Source organism: Aythya marila, assembly GCF_965140915.1.
Source record: "Aythya marila genome assembly, chromosome: 4".
NCBI classification, from domain to species: Eukaryota; Metazoa; Chordata; class Aves; order Anseriformes; family Anatidae; genus Aythya; species Aythya marila.
In genome coordinates this window covers 45,959,581-45,982,419 of record NC_139045.1, presented here as the reverse complement: position 1 = coordinate 45,982,419, position 22,839 = coordinate 45,959,581, and the positions used below count along the sequence as shown (strand labels likewise).

At 43.6% G+C, this 22,839-nt stretch overlaps 1 protein-coding gene across 1 annotated transcript in view; it reads left to right on the top strand.

Annotated features, from left to right (window-relative positions):
* CFAP299 (cilia and flagella associated protein 299) overlaps positions 1–21,650 on the top strand; it is a 143,035-nt gene extending 121,385 nt beyond the window's left edge. Inside the window, exons 4-6 of the mRNA XM_082758562.1 lie at positions 10,291–10,341; positions 18,737–18,866; positions 21,486–21,650. Coding sequence (XP_082614688.1) covers positions 10,291–10,341; positions 18,737–18,866; positions 21,486–21,581 — 277 coding nt within the window. The 3' untranslated portion in view covers positions 21,582–21,650. The remainder of the gene's footprint in view (positions 1–10,290; positions 10,342–18,736; positions 18,867–21,485) is intronic.
* The last annotated feature ends 1,189 nt before the right edge of the window (positions 21,651–22,839 follow it).

The following is a 22,839-nucleotide window of genomic DNA, read 5'->3' as shown; positions in this document are numbered from 1 at the left end:
TGCTTAAAATCTGCCAGCCAGCGTGCCGCAACCCAACCACGTCTCATGCATGGAAACGTGCCTAGCCCTTTCGGGCTGCCTTTCAAAGGGCCCCTCCAAGGTGCCCACCAGAATGGGTTCCCTGGCATGACAGCGGTGTAATTAGTAATTGTAGGAACAATAACAGCTGGTGGGTTAGGTCCCGAGTAAAGGGCACGATCAGGCATTCACTTCGGTACTTATTAGAAAAACTTTTAAAGAATACATTTACATGTTTTCGTAAGAAGGAAAACTGACTAAGGCATCTCTGTTGGGGCTGCAATTATTACTGAATGTGTTTGCACGTAAAATATTAGGAAGCGTTTAAGATAACTGCTGTGTGTGCCATTAGTTGTATCGCTTATTGGAAAATTATGCATGAAAGCAGATTACATGAAGCGTAGTGGGAGAGGGAGAAGAGTCAGGCAGCCCAGAAAGAAGCGCAGCATTTCACCAACCCAAAGCAACAGGTTGGGCCGTCACGTTCTGTGAGTACTCTTCTGGAAACCTGGTGCTTTCGGCCAGATGTCCTGTAAATGTCAACCCAAGCACCATGCAGCGATCATGAGGCAGTGTGTGATTTTTGCCATGCATCGGTGTCTGAGAAACCACTTTTTCCTTTTAGTTAGACAAGGAAATAGCTGTGGCTGAAGTTGGTATGTCCAGATTTCTTAATGGGTGGTTGTAAGGAATAACTTGTACTTTCTTTAGTGCTTTCTTTGCCACCTATGCCCTAGTGAAAAGTACGGTAAAACCCTTCTGTGCTGCATTAATAACTAACAGGTATCGCCGGGGCTGCTAGCTGCTGTAGGTAAAGCTGAGCATTTGTGGCTGGCAAGGGCAAAGTCCAGCTTGCTGCTTGCTGAGTCTCACCATAAGCACTGTTTCTCCTGCTGCTCAGTGGCATGAATCCTCAGCCTGTGATGGACAGCCCATACCTGTGCCTAGGCCTAGGAGACCTGAGGTCATTTCTTAATGGTCATCTCCAGGAACCAGAACTAATACCAAAGGGGGGATCTGTCGAAGCACCTATTTTACCTCCTTGGAAAAAGCTTGCCCTAAAACTTCCAAAACTCTGCTTTGGGAAAGACCTAGTGTATTTAAAATGTTCAGGAGGGAAAAAGAGAGGGGGAAAGGAACAGGGAGAGACAACCCCTAACGAGCTCCGAATAACTCAGTCATTATTGGCTTTTGCGGCTGCGTTTTTCAAGCTCTCCTGTCAGAGTTATGCCAGTAATTAAATATCTGATGAAGGATGGATATGCAACTGGATTTCCCACATCCTTGGTGAGGTCGGAGCAATCAGGGTCTTGAAATAAACATTTGGCTGAAAAATTCCTCAGTACCCTACACTGAACCTACTTATCTCCTGTGCTGCGGCTGAGGTCTGCAAGTAATTTTATCACGTACAAAAAAGTATTTCCAGTTAAAAGTTGTTGTTCAGTGTCACTATGTTCTCCCTTATTTCTGGATTACCAAGATGCAACATACCTGTCTTTTCTCCTGCAAGATGCCAGTTAATCTTTTTGCTTCTGCAACTATTCTTAAAAAGGAATACATAAAAAGCAGCACACACTGCCTGTACCACTTGGCTTGCCATTGAATTGCAGCACTTCTTAGCTTTAAAGCTGTTATCTCTCGAGGGGTATTGGGAAGGTAAAGAAACCAAATTTCTGGCCTGTAGCAGACATTTGTGTGGATAAATATTGTATTTCTCTGTGGGTCTGTTGATTTCTTTCAAAAAAATAAATAAGGGGGGGAACAATCTTTTTTGGTTTGTTTGCACTACAGGGTCCATATTTATGTCTGTGAAAATCTTTATAGGGCACACAATAGTGACTGTATTTTCAAAATATCCCTAAGGCACCGGTGTTTACAGAGAGCAGATGGAAGTCTGGTTGATGAGTCCACCAGCCTTCACGAGAAAGCTCGAGTGCTGTGCTCAGGCCTCATCCGCTTTGAGACAGGGCAGCTTGCTTTGTGCCAGCAGGGGATATTCTAAGGAGGAATAACAGGCCTCAGATGCAGAGAGCTGTGGGCACTAAAAGGAGTGTCATGTCCTTTGTGGCAAGCTTTTTATTTTATTATTATTTTTTTCTATCATCCAGTGCACCTCCTGTCTGTTCCTCCATGTAGGAAGTGTCTGACTTTGTTGTCCTCCTTTTTAGTTTTGTTTAAATCTCATCCCAGTCTTGGTGCTCTCTGAATTTCCTGGCATCTCCCTGTCTCCTTTTCCCCTCTCTCTCCCAGATGCTTCCCAGGAGCTCTCAGAACTGGTCATTCCCCCGGGAAGCCCTGTAACACCTCCTTGCATCGTGCTTTCCACGGGAACCAGACCCTCCAAGGTCAAGGCCCCCTCATGCGCTCCCTGATGCCGAGCCGCAGCAGGGGTGCTGCGGTGTCCTTTCGGTGCAGCCCTCCCTGGCTGCAGAGCTTGCGGCTTGGGTCGCGGCGGCCGCCCGGCGCAGTGCTCACAGCTTTTCTCCTTCCCTTTTATCCTGGGCTTAATGGCCAAGTGGCAGGGAGTTCCCATGCTTTTTCCAAGTGAGCCCACTGGGGCTTGTTGAGTGCAATCTGAGTCTCCCAGCCCCAGTAAATTCTTTTGGTGCTTTTCCAGGGGCTGCAGTGTGAGAGCAATTTAAGGAAATAATGTAATGCACTGCTATAGCAAAGATACCATCCATCTGCACATGATGACAACTTAACTGCAGGTACTGTATGGGTCCCCCAGGTTATATTTATTATGTCTCTGAAAATGACCACGAGCTAGGAAAGTGACTTAATTCCTTTCACTGATACGGCATTTTTGGAGGACATGTTTTTCCCTTACTACAAGCCTTAAATAGGCTATCCCCCCTCCTGCCGGCCCCCTTTCTTGATTAATGCCTGGAGACCATGGATTTAGAATGACATTCCAGGCTGATCTAGTAACAAGGTTTGGATGTGAAAGCTGCAAGCGTCGAGCCAAGCTGGAGTCCTTGCTATGCCAGAAATGCATTGTTTCAGCGCTCTGTCTGGGTAGTGCACCTGCGCCTACACACTGGAGCTGCCACCGAGGAAACCTTCCTGCAGACCTGCTTCTCATTACATCCCCAGATCAAAATGTTCTTTGTAATGACATGGTATCTGGCCAGCTCGCTCTCCTGCGCTGGTATACCCTGAGGTTTGCGGTATACTGATACCACACTCTCCAAGATGTTCAAAAGCTCGGATAAACATTTGGTAATATGGATTTATGGCCTTCTCCGCACAGGCAGATCACACATGTTGTAACCACACTGAAAATATTTCCTGAAGAACAGCAGGAGAAGGGCTGGGAGAAACATGGGCCAGCAGTTAAGGTGGGGAAGGAAAGGTAATTCTTCTGTTCTTAATGCTCCCAGGAGCTAATCAAAACTGCTCAAAACACGTAGTAGAGTTAGATAAGGAGAGACACATTCTGTTGGAAGGGAACGTTCAAAAGATTTCTCACATCATACAATCCCACATCATATGATGTTACAACATATAATCCTGATGTTTTCAGCCTGAAACTCATAGAGAAAAGTCAGAATTTTCACAATTGATACTTCATATGGCAAACCCACAAATGATTAATCAGACCTCTCAGGTAAGCAGACAATGTCTTGATAATGAGTAGCGAGGCAGGGATAAAGGGTGGGAGTGCTAGTTTTGATCTGTGATTTCCTGTGTGGCTTCAGACCTACATGTTTGAGAGGAGAGGCACAGTCTGCACGTGCCGCTGCTGCATTTGTCTCACGGGCATTGCCTACGATGACCCTGTGGACAGACAGGGAAGGACGGGCAGAGCACTGTGGTGGGGGCCTTAGCCATGGAAGTCCCTTCCCTAATCAGCAGGCAGGGGAACAGGGACATCCTTGAGCCAGCAGTGGGACACGGGGACACTTGGGGCTGGGACAGGGTTTGGTTGCAGTCAGCTGGGGCTGCTGCTGCTCCGGGCTGCAATTAGCCAGGGCGCCTGCAGTTTCCCCTGAGAGCCTTTGCGTGTGTTCAGTGGGTGGGTGTTGGTAGGATTCTGTCTGTAATTGTACGGTGATTTTCCACTATGCTTGCATTTGCATTTAAATATGGATACATGCCTGGAAAGGCGTGCACGTCAAGAGATGCGTGTGGCAGTGGTTATTGTAAAATGAAAGTTTTACAGAACAAAAAAAAAAGTGAAGCATAGCATGGATTTCTTTGTGCACTGGACTTGTGAAATTCTGTCTTGAAGAGGACTGGTAAAAATTCTTAAAACATGTGTAAGAGGCAGGAGCTGTGGTAGCATATAGATCTGGTTGAGTGCATAGGAACCTGAATGTATTGTCAAACTGCAGTTGAGAGTAATCCTTTTTCTTGCTGTTGGACATGACAATATTCTGTTCTATATGCAGCACAAACATAATTCCAGTACTCTAAGATATTCAACTCCGCAGAGCAGATGTGGAAAAACAATGATTACATCAGTTATAAATCATAATATTTGAGAATCTAGCTCAAAACATTAAGGAGGGGAACAACTTATCTATCCTTTTTAATTTTAAACTGCTAGAAGGTAATTAATCTGCTATAAATCAAATTTTTCCACTGTAAAACCATTGTGCTATTGCGGTGTTTTAGGGAACAATTAATCTTTTTTTTTTTTCCATGTGTACACCCCACATATACTGTCTTCAAAGAGAGATGTTCCTTGAAAACTTTTTTTTTTTTTTTTTTTTTTTTTTTTTTTTAATCATTGTTTTGCCAAATTCTGGTCTCTCTCTTTTGTCTATCACAGTTTGTAACGTAGCTGCCTGTTCTGCTTGGCAGGAGAACGCAACATCATTGTAACCTTTTGGCTATTCTCCTTGTTGCTTAATCCCCTTTTGTGTTGGATGACAGTTTTTGTGTTTTCTTGCAGCCTTACGAATGTCGTTACCTACCGGTTAGTTAAAAACAAAATAATCTTACTGTAGCTCTCAAGGAACTTTATGGATGTGTTCTTTTGTGAATTACAGAAAAGACTTTGCTGTCTGTTTTTATGCTGTGGAACAACAAATACTTGCATGAGACTTCTTGCATTGCTTCCACGTGAGAGAGAACTTCCCAGATTTGCAAAAAGGCCATTCTGAATATTCTTTTATAAAGGAAGAAAAATGCTTTGGTCAAAAAGGCAAAGAGGAGAGTTTTGTGCATGTTAGGTGCAGACTTGTAAGCAGCATTTGAGGCTGCTCTTGCTGGAGCTTTGTCCTCGACCTGACAGAGACCAAGGTTGTTTCATTTTTGATTTTCTTTCTCTTAGAATTGCAGTCTTTTCCAAACGTGAAAGCATCTTGGTGTTGGAGGACTCACAGGAGATGGGATTCACTCCTGTTCTCTGAATGGTGCAAAACCAATCCACTCTGGCCTTTAGAGTGTTTATTGAAAAATGGAAAAGTGATAAACATGGGACAAAAATTTTAAATATCAATCTCTTTGTATTATCAAACTGATGAGGAAACAGAGCTAGTCTCCCATATCCATCAGTTAAATTGTTCTTTTTTTTTTCTTTTCTTTTTTTTTTTTTATGAGCATTAGTAGCCATTTATGATGATAATTGCCATTTTATTTTTCAAAAAAATATGTTTAAAGTTTTGTGTTTCAGGAAACTGTAAGCATCAGCAGTATGCAAGAGACTGTAGGGAAAGAACTCTCCATCATCTCTTGAAGTTGTGTCAGACCTTAATGAGGAGCTGTGCAGCACAGCAGCCCTGGGAGAAGATGTCCCCTTGATTTCAGGGGGATTAGGTGTACAGCCTCAACACAAGCCAACTTGATGCTATCAGCCACAGTAGGTTTTTGAAGCAAATTGCTTCAAACTGAAGCAAAACTGGAAACTGAAGTTGATTTTTTTTTGTTATAACTTGTGATTATCTTCTGATGTCTTATTCTAGGGTGAATATCTCCTGTAAAAGATATGATTTTACAGAGTTCCAAGCTGATGCTCTGTCAGAAATGTAGTGAAATTAAGCAGTAAATGATTTTGAAAGTCAACACAGTCATATAGCAATGTCCAATTAAAGTTGTGTAGGATTTAGGGCATCTTAGCCATCTAGCGCCACTGTTCTTTTTGTATTGAATGATTTCTGTAGTTTCAGACTTTCAGTATTATGATACTCTCAATCCTGTGTATTCCTACATTTTGATGGATGTATGCAAAAAGAGTCAAGCACACCCCTTCTGTGCTCTGTGAGTAGAAAGGTAAGCTGTTTGTGAATATAAGCAAGAAAAACATTGCTTCTAAGATGTAGCTTTCTGAGGAGGTTGTTGTGGTTCTTCTTTACCTGTAGTATGGCAGTAATATCCTCTCTACATCTGCATATTGAAGGTGAGCAAGGAGTGATTCTCACTGCTTTAGCTTGTTCAGTAGGCCTGTTTTTTAAGGAGCTGAGGATTATGCAGTCTTTGAAACTACCTTGTTAAGCATACACCTTCTGGGTATCTGATTCCTCAAACCTTAGAGAAATGTGTAACATTCATGCTGTCAGGTGTTTATCTAAGATGTCTTTTTTGGAACAGATTTGAAAAGTTTAGCCTCAGTAGTCAAAAGTATTGGTTTTATCCTGTTGGGAGAATGTGCTCTCATTCTTTGTAAGGACTTGTACTTTCTTTGTTCGTTTCCTGTGATTCAAATAACCTCGGGTGGTTTGCAGCTAATGTGAGTAACAGTTACCAAGGCCAGCTCACTCACTCTGTGGCTCTTTTTATTGGCTCCCTCCCTCCATCACATCAGATCCGTGATCTGTCCCCTCACCTGCAAGACCCAGCAGATGCTTTCAGACTGCTTGCCCTGTTTATTCACGTACCCGGCAGCCTTCAAACACATGAAGTTCTCTTGCAGCTTGAGCCTCTTTTTCCTTCTCTCGCTGCCTATTGGAACACGTACACCCTCTTCCAATTCATACAGCCTCTTCCTGGAATGGTTTTTCTGACCCAAGCATATGCACAGCTTGCAGTGCGCTGTGTAGTCCCATTGTATTCAATGTGTTTAATGTAGTTTTGGGAACTGGGGCCTACATCCTTTTTATCCCTCCAGATTTCAAAGAGGTTCTGGTTATAGACTGTTTCTCATTTTAATGTGACAGTAGATGACAGCATTTGACTATCTAGTTCTACATGTGTGTCTCATGTGCTTGGGCTTTGCAGTCAGATTACAAGCTATGGCTCTATTGTGGAGAAGAGATAAGGAATGTGAATACTCTGTATGCCATTTTGCTTTATTCGTATCACAGCTCTGCCGCCTTGTTTGCACTGAAATATAAAGGTTGCCTGCCTGATCTGCCTGATGCCCTGTCATCTCTTTGCTCTGTTGCTAAACGTACATTTAAATTAATTGTGTCAGATTCCCAGATCAATAGTAATGTGTTTTGTAAACGCTTAAAAAAAAAAAAATCTGTTCTCAATCATTAAGCTGATTTGAGCCACTCAAACTGTATGTTGATGTGTATCACACCAATAGTGGAAATGAGTGAAAACTCATTTAGTAATGAGTTTTATTAAACCTTTAGCAGCAAATAAACCAGACAGTGCCTTTTTCTGTACCAAACATTCAACTGTAAGAGACTTAACTGATCATACAACAGCTGGCGTTGGCAAGAGTGAGGTGCCTGAAGTTAAACCTTGTTTTTTAGGTAACTAAATAAGTAGTGCTTTAAAAAAAAAAAAAAAAAGTTTTTACATTACTGGCTGTTAGTAACTGTCCCCAGATTTAGCAGCACCCTGGGTGCTTTTGTCCAACTGAATCCTGGCAAAAATCATCACTTAACTAGTATTGGCGAGCTGGAAACTGCAAAACCCACGTCCCAGCAATCTGCAGCAATTTTTGCATCCTGAAGCCAGGGTTTGTAATCCAGAGCTTTTCTCAGGCTGTGTTTCATAACAGCCCTTTGGATCTCATCAGCTTAGGAGTGACTCTCCCAAAGAGCTTTTTCCTCAAGGCAGGTTTGCCCTTTCCTGAAAAGCTGGCATTTTTGCTACTCATTATGATTGAAATTAGTGATGCATTCTAAGCTCTCCTGTTGCTGCGTGTTTAAAAGCTGAGGTCACTGGGATGCAGATAAAGTCCTGAGGGAATGGCAGAAAGGTAGAAGGGGATGCAGAAGGCAATTGTAGAGCAATATTTTGAAAAGGTGCCTAAAGAACTGTATTCAGAATGTGTATGTAGTTGTCCAAGTTTGGAAGATATGAGACTTGTTATGCAGCAGCTTGCAGAAAGCAGCAGCACAGCCGGTGCCCCACCTCCCCAGTGCCTGAGCTGCCCCCAGCGATTTCAGTCTTCTGGACTGAGGTGTGAGGGGAACCGAACTCTCCTTGAGGGCTGGGATCTTCAGCATGCCGTTGTCCAGTGCTGGCAGTGAAGGTGCATCTGGATGTCACCAGGTCACTTGGAAACTGCAGCCTCATTCATCAGATGAGTTGCTCTGAGGTTTCCTTTGGTCCCCAGGCCACTGGGATTTCAAAGGGTTTGTATTAGTGAGGCCTGGGAAGGAGGAAAGAATGCTTCCCAAGCCTTGAAGGTTGGCTGTCTCCCCTGGCTTTACCTCACACCACTAAACTAAAATACTAGGGGGGTGGAAAAAGCATTGATTTTTCATAAGAGTATTATTTTTCATCAGTTCGGCTGATAATTAGAAGTTTTAGCACATGGTTTTATAGATGAATTCTTTCGGGACTCAACTTTTTGCCTAAGGAGATTACAGTTGGAAAGGAAGAAGACCCTTTGAAAGAAACCACAGGAAGAAAGACAGAGATACATGCATATATTAAGCATGCTTTGAATACATGCCTTTCGAAAAATCCATCATTTCTTCTCAGATGCTTAATCAAACTTTGATCAAGAAGGTAATTTATGGATGTTAAACCTGCTTCCTTCAAAAGGGAAAACGTTGGAGTAGCTGGCCCAGCTCCACAAATGCATGTATCCGAATCGATATGCAATAATAATTTGACATTTACTTCTCTAGCTCGCCTTCCTGTCTAGTTGTTATTTAGTTCCTCCAGACTTTCCTGCGCATCTTGGCTTATCATGACTCTGATTCTACAAAGCACTTAAGTATTGTTTTCGGTGCAATTTGGGCATACATCTAAAGGTGCTGTTCTTAGAAGTGTTATTGAGGAAGACAGGTGCCATGGGGGATTTTCAAAACCCCATGGAAGCTCCCTGCGGTGCACACCACCTACTACAAGAAACCATCAGGCAAGAAATTGTCAGGCTTTGGAAATCTGTCTTGGCATTTACCTGCATCTTTGGCACCTGAAGAAACTAGCTGAATGATGGAACAAGGCTTCAGTTGTTCATCATACTCCGGCTTTTCGTTAAGGGAAGATGAAAGCTTGTAAGTGAACCTACGTGACAATCAGACAAATGTTCAACTGTGAAACGTTCATCATTTCTATGTCAGCCTTAGAAATTCACCTCAGATAATTAGTCCAAACCTTTCCCTTAAACTTGATTATTTGCTGAGAAAGATTGTTATCACTTCTGCCATCTCACTGCTGGTAAGTAGGTACTCCTGTGTCTACCGTGGTGAGGAACTGGATTCACGAAGTCCATAGTGAATGAAATTGAAGTCCCTTGTTCTCCAGAGCCACCTTCAGAACCTCAGCTGGCCACAGCACATGGTGAGGAAGTGGGACAGAGTGACCCATGCGTGCATGTTTTGCATACGTTGTTTTTTTGTTTGTGTTCTGTTTGACACTAAGGACCGTCTACGAGAGAAACTTTTATGACAGATATTCTTATATGGTGGTGCTTGGTGTCTTTTTTGCTCCCATCTCAAAATGTTTTGAAAAGGCATATTAGGAAAAAAAAAAAGAAGAAAAAAAAACTTTCCTGGGTGGCTGACTTTAATGCAATCACTGTTACTGGTACACAGAAGAACAAGGACTTGGGTTTTGTATGTTGATCTGTCAGTTATATGCAACTTCCAACAGGCCTTCAGTGATTATTAATTGCACAATATGTATAAGCTATTCATCCTGTTGTTCTTTCAACAATTACATGCCTCTTTTTTATCTTCTTCGTTGTAGCTTCAAGATAAAGCTTTTTCTTTTCTTTGGCCATAAATCCTAATGTGTTGGGAGGTTTTATTCTTTTAAAGATGGAGAAAACTAATAAGATAATAAATTCCGAGTGATTACTGCACAGCTTCTGGATCTGACAGTAGTTTCATCATTTCTTGGGATTGAGCCTATAACCCTGAGGACTTGAATTTCTTCTCCTTTCATTGCTTTTATTTCTTTTCTTTTTCCTAGCCTTCATCCTGAAATGCAAAATCCATATGCAGCTGAAGTTCAAACAATGCTGTGAGTACTGAGCAGATTTCTTGTAAAACATCTTGGCTACCAGAAATATTTTGAAGTGCTCCAATGCTGGGGATGTCTGCTAACATCTACTGAAAGCGATAGCTCCTGGACCTACACGTTGGAGTGTGATGCCAGTGACAGCGAGCCAGGGTGCGTTACAGAAAGGATGACCTGAGTGCAGCTCAGGCACCAGGCATGCTTCGGTTTGGACCATCGTGCCCCACAGCCACCTGTGCCTTCCTGCCAGCACTAAAGGCTGCTTATTGTAAGCTGAGCAGGCTGATGGCTATGGCCCTGCTGTAGGCTGCTGCTGGAGGTGGGGCATTGCATACTTGGGACACAGAGGTAGAAAAAGCCCCTGTTGTCAGTGGTGAAGAAAAAGATACCAGCCTTGCAAGCCTCTGCTTGGACTTGTGAGACTCAGGACTCTCAGAATTGGGAATGAGTTTAAGAGATGGAGCTACACAGCTAATGGGTTCCAATGCAGCTCATGTTTTCTGTCTGAGGAAAGACTTTTTGGTTGGTTTTTGGTTTGGTTATGTTACCTATTTGCACAGAAGAATATAGCAGTATACAGCCTGGGAGAATCACTTCTTTAAACTCCAGTGTATGGCAGCAGTCCAGTGTCTGGAGGTATGTTATAGATACATGCAGGAACAGTTGTCAGTGGAAGTTCTGCCAGAGTTTGAGGAAACCATTTCCGAGTTCTGAAACAGCATCTGAATTCCACAGGTCATCCCAGAAAGGCAGTGACATAGTCTCTGGGTTATTTTCATGACTTTTAAAATGTAGGTAGTGATCTCTTGTTTCATTTCCTACTTCTACTTGTCAGTCCAAACTCAACAAAGGAAAGGAAATATTTTGCACTCAGAAGTACATTTAGGCAATGATATGCTCTGTCTTATCAATGACAAATTGTTAAAATCCGTATTTCTTGTCCTGGAAGCAAACATAGTGTCCTTGTGTTCACAGCTGAATGTAGAAACATTTCTTTGCACTTGTTCAGGTCCCAGAAAGAACAGTTGTACCCAGAGATGAGGAGTGTTTGGGAAGAATTTGGAAATGAAAAGTTCATGTACCAGTCAGGATTTTGGTGACTTTAATGACATCCTTCTGAGGGAGCAAACCTGATGCATGCAAACTATAAGGACTGAAATTTATCAAACCTCTACATTTGATAGAAGGTGAAGTGCAATGGCTTGCGGCATAACAGGATGACAGGATAGAGTGGGCAGGTTGCAAGATAGCAGAGATGCACGGGAATATCATCTGGATCCCATTGCTGTATGTACGTAAACCCACGTAAACCCACTACAACGATACCCATGGTGGGGGGGGAGTGTTTGTAGATAGAGTAGATGTATCATGTGTTCCATCCGTGTTACACATATTTGAAATCATCTTTGATTCATAGATAATTCATGAGCAGAAGAAAACTTATCTGATGAGCAGGCTTTGTGCAGCACAGTGTTCAGCATTTGTGGCTGTGAGTACGTGCACGTGTGTGAAACAGAAGATGAAAATGTAACTGCCTTAGATGCTGGCAGACAGACTAACAAGATGGACTGTGCAGCAGCTGCTGAGGAGCACAGGCAGAAGAGGTATGTACTGGCTGTAGCTGAGAACATAGTTGTGTTCTCCAATATAAAATGACTATTTCATATGAAGATTAGAGGTTCTTCTTATTCTGTCAAGAAAAAGGCTGAAAATTTGAATTGTGGGATGATAGCATCTTTTGGCTGTGGTATCTTTTTGGCTTTTGGCATCTAACTCTTGTGTAACAGAATTGCTTTCCAAGTCCTCTTTATGTTGCTGCTCTTCTGACTGAGAAACATGCCAAGCCATGATAAGCCATAGTATGGCCTTGGCGTACGTGATAATGTGCCATCTTAGTTGAGTTGGTTTGCCAGTCAAAAGTGTTTGAAAGGCCTTTCTCCCTCTTTCCTCCCTCCTCAAAAGTGTCTGCCTTTTTTTGTAGGGAAGTGGATTTAGCCTGCTTGTTGCAGAATCATCTCATACAAGGCTTCAGTTGTTTCAAGTCAAGAAAACTCATGACTTTGGAGAGGTTTCTCTTCTAGAATCCTTTTGCCCAATGCTTTTGTGAGCTCTTTACTTGCCAGTCTCTAACGGCACAGCTTTGAATTGCCAATTCCTGTGCAACTCTGAACTGCATCCAGCATAACTCTTGGGTTAAGATTTGTATTATGCTCTAGTCCAGCCTGGGTGTAGGTTTCCAGGGCAAAGCAGGTTTATAGTTCAGTGAATCTTGCCAACAGTGCACACCTCTTAGTATCCACCTTGCATTTATCTCCACCTCCCTTCAGTCCATTGCTTTTCATGGTATGCTCATCGGCTCATCAGAGATGACTGACAGGCTGCTGAGAGGCAGTTCTTACAAATGGGATCAGTGGAAGCTGCAGGTGCTCATTGTCTTGCATATCACACTCCTTCCCCCCCCCCCTTATGCAGGGAAAATTGAGCAGTTTTAGGGGCAGATCCCATATGGGAGGTGGACCAGCCAGATGGCTTATCAGAAGGAGCGGGTAGGATCTAGGGGTTACAGGGCCAAGAGGAGCTCTGAAGCCTTGAGATCTCGAAGCTGCTCCAGCATACCACCGACAGCATTAAATGAAAGCAGCCCCAAAGCCAGTCTGTGTGCCCCATGGAAATCTCCTCATATTCCCTGTGCTTAACGTTCATCATCGCTCATATGGCAGGGTCTCCTGTGCAGAGTGCTTGGCTGGCTGCATGTCCTCACAGCACTGGTTTTGCGGCATCAGGTCAGGATCAGGAAAGAAATCATGTTTTTTATGCCATGCGGTAGAAAAGGGGAGTCAAGCTCTGTGAGACATTTTCAAACTCTTGCTATTCATAAGCTTCCTTGACATGGAGTAGATGTGATCCCAGTGACCCACAGGGGTGCACTGGATGGTTGAACACACCGGGTGAGCCGCTGACCTCTGCTGAGTGGGATTGCAGGGTTGCTGCTGCTGCCTGGGAAAGGTTGGAGGGTGAGGATGTGTTTGGGATCTGCAGGGAGAAGGTGCTGGCGCTGGCAGCAGAGCACTGCTGCAGGAGCTGTCCAGAAGCTGCACCTCTGCTAGGTCAGCGCCGACTGGCACGGTGCTCACCCCTGGAACCAAGATACCTGCTGCCCCCAGTGCTGATGGGGCTGTTTGCCAAGGCCGGTAATGAGATGCAGGGAACTGCATGGCTAAAGGCAAGGCCAAAAGGATTCTTGGCATGGCAGTTCTGAGCACGGGAGCCTGTCACAGATTAGAGGCAGAGGACCCCGTTACCTCCTGTGCCAGTAGCATAAACAGGACTTGTCAGACAGTATCTGCCGTGGTGACCGCTGCTTTGTAACTGCAGGCACAGCAGAAGTGCTGTGCTTTTCTACTGCCTACAGGAAACCAAGGCATGAACAGGTCCTACATACCAGACCTTAATTTCTCCAATTGTATACAAGAGTTCACTGGAGTAACTCCGGACATACAACCAGTTTGGAAGACTGGCCATGTGAGTTTAGCTAAGTGTTAGCAGGTTTTAATCCAGTACTGACAATATAGCATGTCAGCAGGAAAAGAAACCACCAAAACTAGCTGCTGTGCACAGTAGCTGTGGACAAATCAAACTGCCTTGGTTTCCCAAAGTACTATAACAAATCTCACCCTACCTCAGTAATTGTTTGGTAAATGCAATTATTTCAATCCAAGCTGCTTCGAGATGAAAAGGGAAAGCAATATTGGGCAGCTTAAAAATTCTTAGGTGGAAAAAATAGCTTGTTCTTGTGTAACCAGGGGTCTGTGACATGCATCTTATTACAAAACCATGGTTGGTGTGGAGTCATGTCCCACTGAGGCATTGACCTTGTTCACACCAGAAAGCTCTAGAAGGACGGACAGCCCAAGTCCTATCCAAGTATGTTGCTATTTTGTCGTGTTTAGCACCATGCAGGATGCCAGTTTTCAGCCTTACTGGGAAGATTAGCAGTGCACTCCTTCTGGAGGGCAGAAAGGAGGAGGATGTCAGGATAAAGGAGCTGCTGCCTTGTTTTATTTCTATTTCTGCTCTTCTTTGTTGTCCTGCATCCCCCTATCACCCTTGTCTGCAGCCTTCTGCTGCTGCCCAACTACAGAGAGCTGGTCTGTAAATTACCAGGAGGGGGTCTGGAGCCAGATAGTTTGCATCGCAAATTCGTAGAACCACAAACTGAAAAAAGCTGTTGAGCCATCATTGTTTATAATTAGTTTTTGACTGAAGTCCCAGTCTGCTATAGGGAATGGTTTTATCTTAGTGTATGTGTGGGTGGGAAGAGAAAAGTAGAGAACTGAATCAAGGAACCAATCCTTATCCTGAGGGGAAGAAAGAGCTGGGTAGTATAACTTAACCCCATGGGATCAAAGGTGGGCCAACACAGACATAAACACCTTTGCACTATGTTCTCGCTCCCTGAGTTTGCTGATTTAAATAGTAAATACTAAGCTGGGACAACAAAGCACTTACCCTGGAGATACACACCTCTTCTTTTGGTCAGATGGTGATTGGCAACCCTCACTCTGTTCTGTGTCTAAAACCCTCTCCAGTCTGTCCAGGCCTGATGCACCAAGCATTGCACTTCCACCCCTAGAATAAGGCTGTGTAAGTCCTTTTAACATCACAGCTGGTTTCCCACTACAGACTAAGGGGAGAAAAAGGGAACCTTTTCTTGCCTGGGATTTGGCTGTAGGAAAGCAGTTGGGCAGCTCCCTGAATGTGAGCGGCCACAGGACTCCCACCAAAGCATCCCATCTCCTGGCTAGGGCTGGCACCTGAGGTTCCTCACCGCTCTGCCTTCAGCACACGTGTCCCAGGGAAAAATCTCCGCTGTTTGCTGTGCCCTGGCTCCCCCAGCCACTGATGAGCTGTAATAAAGCCTGCCTTACATCTCGCAAGAATGTCAAGTGGTTTAATGCGTGTTTACAGAAGGACCCAGAGATTTTTGGATGAAAGACATTGTGTAAGCACCATGTGGTTTGATGTGCTGCCATCTTGGTACCCGAAGGATAACTTTAAGGATACAAAAACCTGTATTCATATTCTTGTGTTTTGGGAGGGCATTTGCCTGTCTGCAGAATGAAAATCTGCTCAGACCAGAAATTAGCTGATGAATGAAAAAACAAAACAAAACAAAAAAAGGCTTGCATATTTGTCTGTATTCCCAAACAGTGTGCTACTTGTTCTATACCACTGCACTGACAAGTCATTGTTTAAAAAAAAAAAAAAAAAAAATACATTCTTCTTGCAGCTGGACTGTGGGCACTGTTAAGTCTTTCATACTCCACATGCTTAAGTACCGTGCTGAGAACTGCTACATTTGTTCCAAAACACATGGAAATCAAACAAAATAGTAATAGAAAAAATGCACACTGCAAATTTTGTCTTTGGCATTTGATCCTGTTCATCTGATACCATGTTTTCATCTGAGGATAATTTAAATATTTAAAGCCACATGTAGTTCTGCTACTAAAATCAGTTTGGTTAGATTGGAATTATAGCAACTCATAAATAGAGCTTCCTACTGAAGCTTGTTTAGAATTTATTCTACAGAAAGAAATAAGGATGAGATGAGATTGCCTAGCTCCCTATTTCCACTCTCCTTTTATTGCAACATCCTCCTGGTAGAATGCATTGATTCTGACGACCAAATTTCGCCACAACATTAACTGGCAGGGGAGAGGCTGCTCCAGAGAAGCCTTCTCCAATCCCTTGTTCCTCTGATCAAAATTCTTCTGATATCCTGGCTAGATGCATTTCCATCTTTCATGTATTGCTTTGACCTTCCTGCAATGCTGCCCTCTAGCAGCAGTAGCCCTTAACATCTTTCCAGCTGAAGCTGGGTGCAAGGACTACTTGAATCTTGATGTCATCACTTGCGTCACTTCTCAGTGAAGAACCTGAGTAAAGGAATGTAGGGGGAAATTCCTGTCTGTGGCCAGACATCTCCAAAGTCTTCCTCATAGCAGCAGCCTCCAGGTTATCTGTTGCTCTTTGTTTTAGAGGACACGGGAATGCCAGGCGGTGCAGGGTGCAGCACTGCCACATGCGTATGTGTGGGAGGGGCAGCCAGAGAGTTTTGCAGGGCATTGCCCCATTCTCTTTCTCATCAGTACCGAGTTCTGGGGGTTCCACCTCACTTTGCCGATGGCCAGTGGGTTCCTCTTGAACATCTAAGCACGTGACAGAAACTAATTCATCATTGTGCAAAAGTCCCCAACAAAACTGTTTGTGTTAGACATTTATTCCCCAGCACACAGCCTGTCTGAGCCCTGACCTTGTTTTCAGTGGACATCCAAAGTTCCCAGTGACTTAAATGTGGAAGTATTGTAGGAGTAGTGTTGGAAACTTGGCAAAATGCAGGAAGTTATTATCTGGTAGCTAATTGACTATTTCCTCCTTCAGACATTTAATTTCATTTTAATGACTGTGGGGAAGTCTTTGCAGAGAGACATTTCCCCCCACCTCCTTAGCTAATGTACAGCAAATCCTTCCTAATCTGGTAGTGGTTTTCCAGCAGAACAATCTCTATTTGTGCAATTGGTCTCATTAACAGAGTTGTGTCCTGGGGGAGACAGGGAAAAGATGCATGGATGAAATGATGTAACTGAGTAGAGAGAGAAAAGAATTTTCACAAATAATTTGTATATAATTCTTTCCATAATCTTAGATTTACACAGTGAAAAAATCTAACTACTTAACGTGGGGACTCGAGAACATAAAATAATTATATAGAGAATGAACTAATTTGACCAACTACTGTGTTAAAGCAAAACAGTTATTACCACCAAGCTGAACACGAATTACATCCACCCACCTTTTGTTCATTTTTTGCAGACATCCAAGTGTTAGGCTGCACAGAGTTCCAGAGGGCGGCTCCTACTTGCATTAACCTACTGCCTCAAGGACATAGCTTTGTGCTGAGCACACCTCAAAGTCCATTTTACATTACCTGGCTGTAATCCAGGGCCATTGACTTCAGTGGCAAATCAACCCCTGACTTCACTGATGCCAGGATGAATTCCACAAGGGTGCTGTAAATTCCTCTCCGTGTCATTGTACATTGGTCTGTTCCTACCCGAGGTATTCAGGATGTAAAAAGGCTCAGCATTATATGTAACAGTGAGGCCTACCTTTTTACAGTCTTTCAGAGTGAGGAAGAATTCAAGGCACTTTTAAAGCTCTCTCTAGCTGGAATGGAATATTCTTGCAGAAGGCACTAGAATAAAAGGCACTGAATATTCTAAGTTTTTTAAATCCTCCCTATACCCAGAGAGATTTCCTGATTTATTCCCATCTCCACCTCCTTTTGTGAAAGACACATGTCTCTGACCACTAGCAGAAAGGTAATGTGCCATTTCAGTGATCAAATGGGTATCTCAGTGAGGGATGAGTAGCAGCAGCATCACATCATGCAATCTGCAGTTACATCTGAGATTTAAAAAAATATATATAGAAATAAGCAATAGCAATGAATGTGTGAATTTCAGCCTGTTAGTTGGGTGGGTGCCAAGTACAAAACTCAAAAGGGCTGAGGCCAGGAGATAAAAAGTTGGAGAAGTCAGCACTCAAAACTGAGAGAAGTCCTGTGGACTTCCAGCACCTCCAACCTATAACTAAGGCCAATTAGCTGCTGAAGTAATTTCGTGTCCGTTTTGTATTTGACATAGTGAACTGATGTTTCCTTCCTACTCTGTGTTTAGCACTGGACATGTCAGAAGCTAGAGACCCAGTCCTTCTGATGGAGTGGTTTGCTCTGGAATCAATCACAGACTGACACCCACAGCTCTTTGGGGAGCAGGGATTTTCCCTGGGGAACTGCAGGTCAGCTCATCCTGCCATATCTGGCCCATGAGGAGACATCCACAAACTTGACTACCAGAATTACATTAAAAACAAGAGAAAGAAAAACAGTAAGGCAGCAAGAGAGTTACAGCGAGATCCAAAGGGGAAACTGTCGGTTTCCACATCTGGTTTGCAGATCTGTGGTGGTCCGGGAAGCACTTTCAGGTGGCCTCCAGAGCTGTTTCCGTCACAGTAGTAGTTCTCAAGCACTACCACTTACCTCTAGGTATAACCCAGGCGCTGAATCTTTTAGTAACACTAGTACTGAATAGATGAGGAGACAGCTAGGGGCCTCAGTTTTGGTTTGCCAGAGATCAGATACATAGGGCAACATTTGGACAGGTTTTCTAATATTCAGTAGACTTGTACTCCTCAGTAAATCTGTTTGGCTTTCAGAGGGGCTGTTGTGGAGTCAGTAACTACTCAACGTGAATGAGGAGGTCAGAATCTGTCCTTTAAGTGGGAAGAATGACATCCCTTAAAACTACAGCATTTCTATTTTGCATTTTCACAGCTTTTACAACTGGAATAAAAATGTCGTCTCTTCAAACCCCAGCCCAAATTACGAAGTGATTGCAGAAAATGCCTGTGGACTACTCTTCAAGAACAAAATGGATGGGAAAATAATAAATGTAAATCCCAAGGTAAATGTCTTTTTTTGCAGTATTCTGGATTTCCCTTATGCAATGGAGTTTGACTGCTAAACTGTTGAGTCTGATTGCAAATAGTTTCTTTATCAATATGCAGCTAATATTTCAGGCTTACCCAGACATGCTATTCCCCTTGTTAACACAGCTGCTTTGGTCCCAGTAAGGATAACCTCCACTTACCGTGTTTATGACTGAGTAGGTCTTTCCCTTGTAAAGGAAACCAGAAGTTAAACTGACTTGTACAAGTGAAATGTCTTCAAAGCTGGGTTTCTCTTCTACCTTCTCCCTTACCTTGGCCTTTCTTCCAATCAGAACTACAAAGTGTTGCCATCACTGCCAGGGTAGGCTGCACACTGGGGCTGTGTTCTATTAAGTGCCTTGCCTGGAAGTGCTACGGAGGGGGGAAACATTGGGAGAGTGAGCAGACAGAGGAGGAAAAGCAGGACTGGTTGGAAGATGTGAGGACTGGAGCATGGAATTATATCAGCAGGTACGTCTGGTGTGAGAAGACACTGTGTTTTACTCAGAGGGTCACACATGCCTCTAGCTGAAGGGAAAAGCTGTTAAAATGTTGGCAAAGCAAACTGGGGCTGGTGGTCCCTATATTAACCTCCTCTTAAAAATCAAACCTCTGTTATGAAGAGTGCCTGCAGGTGGGTAAAAGTAAATAAAAATGGAGCTGCTCTGAAACAAAAGCTGCAGCTTGCAGCACCTGTAATATCCCAAATCCTGGCAGGGCCCTCTGAACACCAGCAAATCCAGAAAGCAGAATCAGTTGAAGCACGGGCCATCTTGCACACCAGCACTTTCACAGAGGTGAATGGAAGCCAGCAGAATTCCCAGTATGAACCATCATTACTCTTCTTCCTTAATACAAAAGATTTGGGAAGTCCTGAGGAAAGTGGTCCCATTTATTTTGTTCTTGTAGCAGACTGAGATTGTCACAGTTGAATACAAACAAAGCAAATGCTCTCACATGCTGAAGTCATACCCAGACATCCCTTTCTCAGCCATAGGTGAAAACTGATTAAATCATGACACTTACTTGTATCTTTTCTGTTGAGAGCTGAATGGGTAGTATCACTATAGACAACTTCCTTCTGTAAGAAACCGTCTGTGTTCTTTGGTGCTAACTGCACTTCTTTAAACTTTACAACTGAAGTTTTTGGACTGTAGATTGAATGTGACAAACACACCCAGGATTTGGTTACTCTCAAAACCAACATGAACTAAGCTGGGCAATAATTTGTTTGGGTTTGTACAGAACAGATCCTAGGATGATGGTTTCTTTGATGTGCTTCCCATGAAAGATGGTCGCATATGAATAGTAACAGTACAAAATATCAAATTATATGCATTTCAGAATAAGTGCATTGGTTTGCTAGAAATTCAAAAATGCATACCTAAAAATGTGTTTGGTTGCATTGAAAGTGGGCCACCAATCTAACTTCCTGCAGCTGCAGAACATCTGTAACAAATAAGCAGCTCTTGACTGTCTATGTGAAAGATCCTCGCATGCCAACAGCCAGGCTAGGAAGCATTTGTGTGTGTACATTGTGTCCCCCACAGGTTGCATGGCACGAACCTGTGACTGCCTTAGAGATCCATCTGGTTTTGGCGCTTCTTCAGTACTTGCTTAAGCAGACAAAGCTTTTGACAAAGTGCAGGACAAACTGAAATGAGTAGGACTTCTCTCTTGTGCTGGTTTCAGCTTGACCAGACTTAGTGCCAGCTGCCTGATCTTTGCAACTGGACTTTCTCTTTGACCAAACAGATGATGGTCCAGTTGTTCCTAGTTGCACGTAGCTAAAAGAACTCTATTACTCTCTTTCACAGAATCATCTAGGTTGGAGGAGACCTCCAAGATCATCTAGACCAACCTCTGACCTAACACTAAAAAGTCCTCCACTAAACCATATCACTAAGCTCTACATCTAAATGTCTTTTAATGTCTTGTAAAGACCTCCAGGGATGGTGACCCAACCACTTCCCTGGGCAGCCCATCCCAATGCCTCACAACCCTTTCAGTAAATAAGTTCTTCCTAACATCCAACCTAAAACTCCCCTAGCGCAACTTTAGCCCATTCCCCCCTCGTCCTGTCACCAGGCATGTGGGAGAACAGACCAACCCCCACCTCGCTACAGCCTCCTTTAAGGTATCTGTAGAGTGCGGTAAGGTCGCCCCTGAGCCTCCTCTTCTCCAGGCTGAACAAGCCCAGCTCCCTCAGCCGCTCCTCGTAGGACTTGTTCTCCAGGCCCCTCACCAGCTTCGTCGCCCTTCTCTGGACTCGCTTGAGCACCTCCATGTCCTTCTTGTAGCGAGGGGCCCAAAACTGAACACAGTACTCGAGGTGCGGCCTCACCAGAGCCGAGTACACGGGGACAATCACTTCCCTAGCCCTGCTGGCCACACTGCTTCTGATGCAAGCCAGTGCAAGAGAGAGAAATAAGACTGTCTAGCACCTGAACATCAATTTCCATTGAGAAATCCCCATCCTCAAGCCTAGTTGCACTTATTGAACTTTATGTTCCAAGGGAACAAGCAGACTGATGAAATGACAGAAATATGCCTTGACTCTTCTGACTGCCTCTCTGTAATATTCTCTGTTTCAGGTCTACCCAGGAGACAACACAACACGGACACCTGTTAAAACAAATCTCTATCTCCACATGGTTATCTACGACCATATCGTTGGAAGAGAACCCTAAGGTCTCTTTTCCTCCCAGTGATTCCTTTAGCTACTTTAAAGTCATTTGGAAGAAAAATAAACAGGTTAAAAATAAATAAATAAATAAACAGAAAGACCTTTGCCTTGTGTTTAGGGGAAGGAACGGGATTTTTGTGCTGGTTTAGTGTTGTTTTTTGCCTAGCTCAAGGGAAGTAACATGGAAAGAAGACTCCACACTGCTGTATAGTCCATGTATCTGGCTCCCTTGCTTGCCCTCTGTGAAGTCCCACAGGGTGTGTGAATTGCAGAATCACCTAGAGGGAAGATAGATTTGGAGCCAACGTTCCCACTGCTACTGAGGCTGCAGGGTGACCAGGACAGATGGAGGTGCTGCATTCTTTCCTGGAGTAAAGAAGAAGCTACTGTCCTGTAGTTCTCCAACAATAAGGTATTTTAAATTCCTCCTGGGAGTCTCTTTTTCAGGCAGACCTGGATTTGTGTCGAGCAGCTAACACCATTAAATATGGACCAAGTCATTCACATGGTAGTGGAGGGAAATCACTCCACTGGACTGGTAAATATAAAGAAATCTGCAGCACTTTGATGAGTGGTTCCTTGAAGGCCACTTTTCATCCATTCCTGCTCTTGCTACTGTTCTAGTACCAGCTTGCCAGAAGTTCAGGCAGCAGTGTAATGGCCCAAGGGACTCTCCTACCTTCCCAGGGCACTTGGGTACGTTGCCCATACTTACATGACCCAGCTGGTAGAACCACCAATGTGGTTCAAGTCTTCTTACTGGAAAATGGCACAAAGCTAAGTGGCAGAAAGAACTTGCAGGAAACAAAAGAAATAATTACAGAGAAAAGAAGAAGGATGTGGAGGTGAAAGCAGAGGAAACAAAGGCAGAAAGGGGCTGGATAAAATTCCCTGGATGTTGTTTGAGGGACTGGATGATTTTCATCATCTTTGCTGGCCTTAGCACTTTTCACTTTTTGTGAAAAGGACAAGGGAGGGAACCAGACAAGAAAAAAAGATGGTAGCAATGCTGCTAGGCTTACCATAGGGTGGGGTTTATCTACCAGCCTCATCACAAGCATGTTCCCTTTGGAAAAGGCTGAGAGCCTTGGTCTTAGCAGTTGGCGCATTAAATATCCCTTTACTGCAAGGAGAAGGGAGTGTTCCAACAATTACAAAGTGAAAGTTGTTACTTCAAAGCTGCAATAATTTGGGAGAGACTTAGAAGCCTTGTTTTCGTTCCCATAAAACTTTCAATGTTATGAACTTCTGCCATTTCCCAA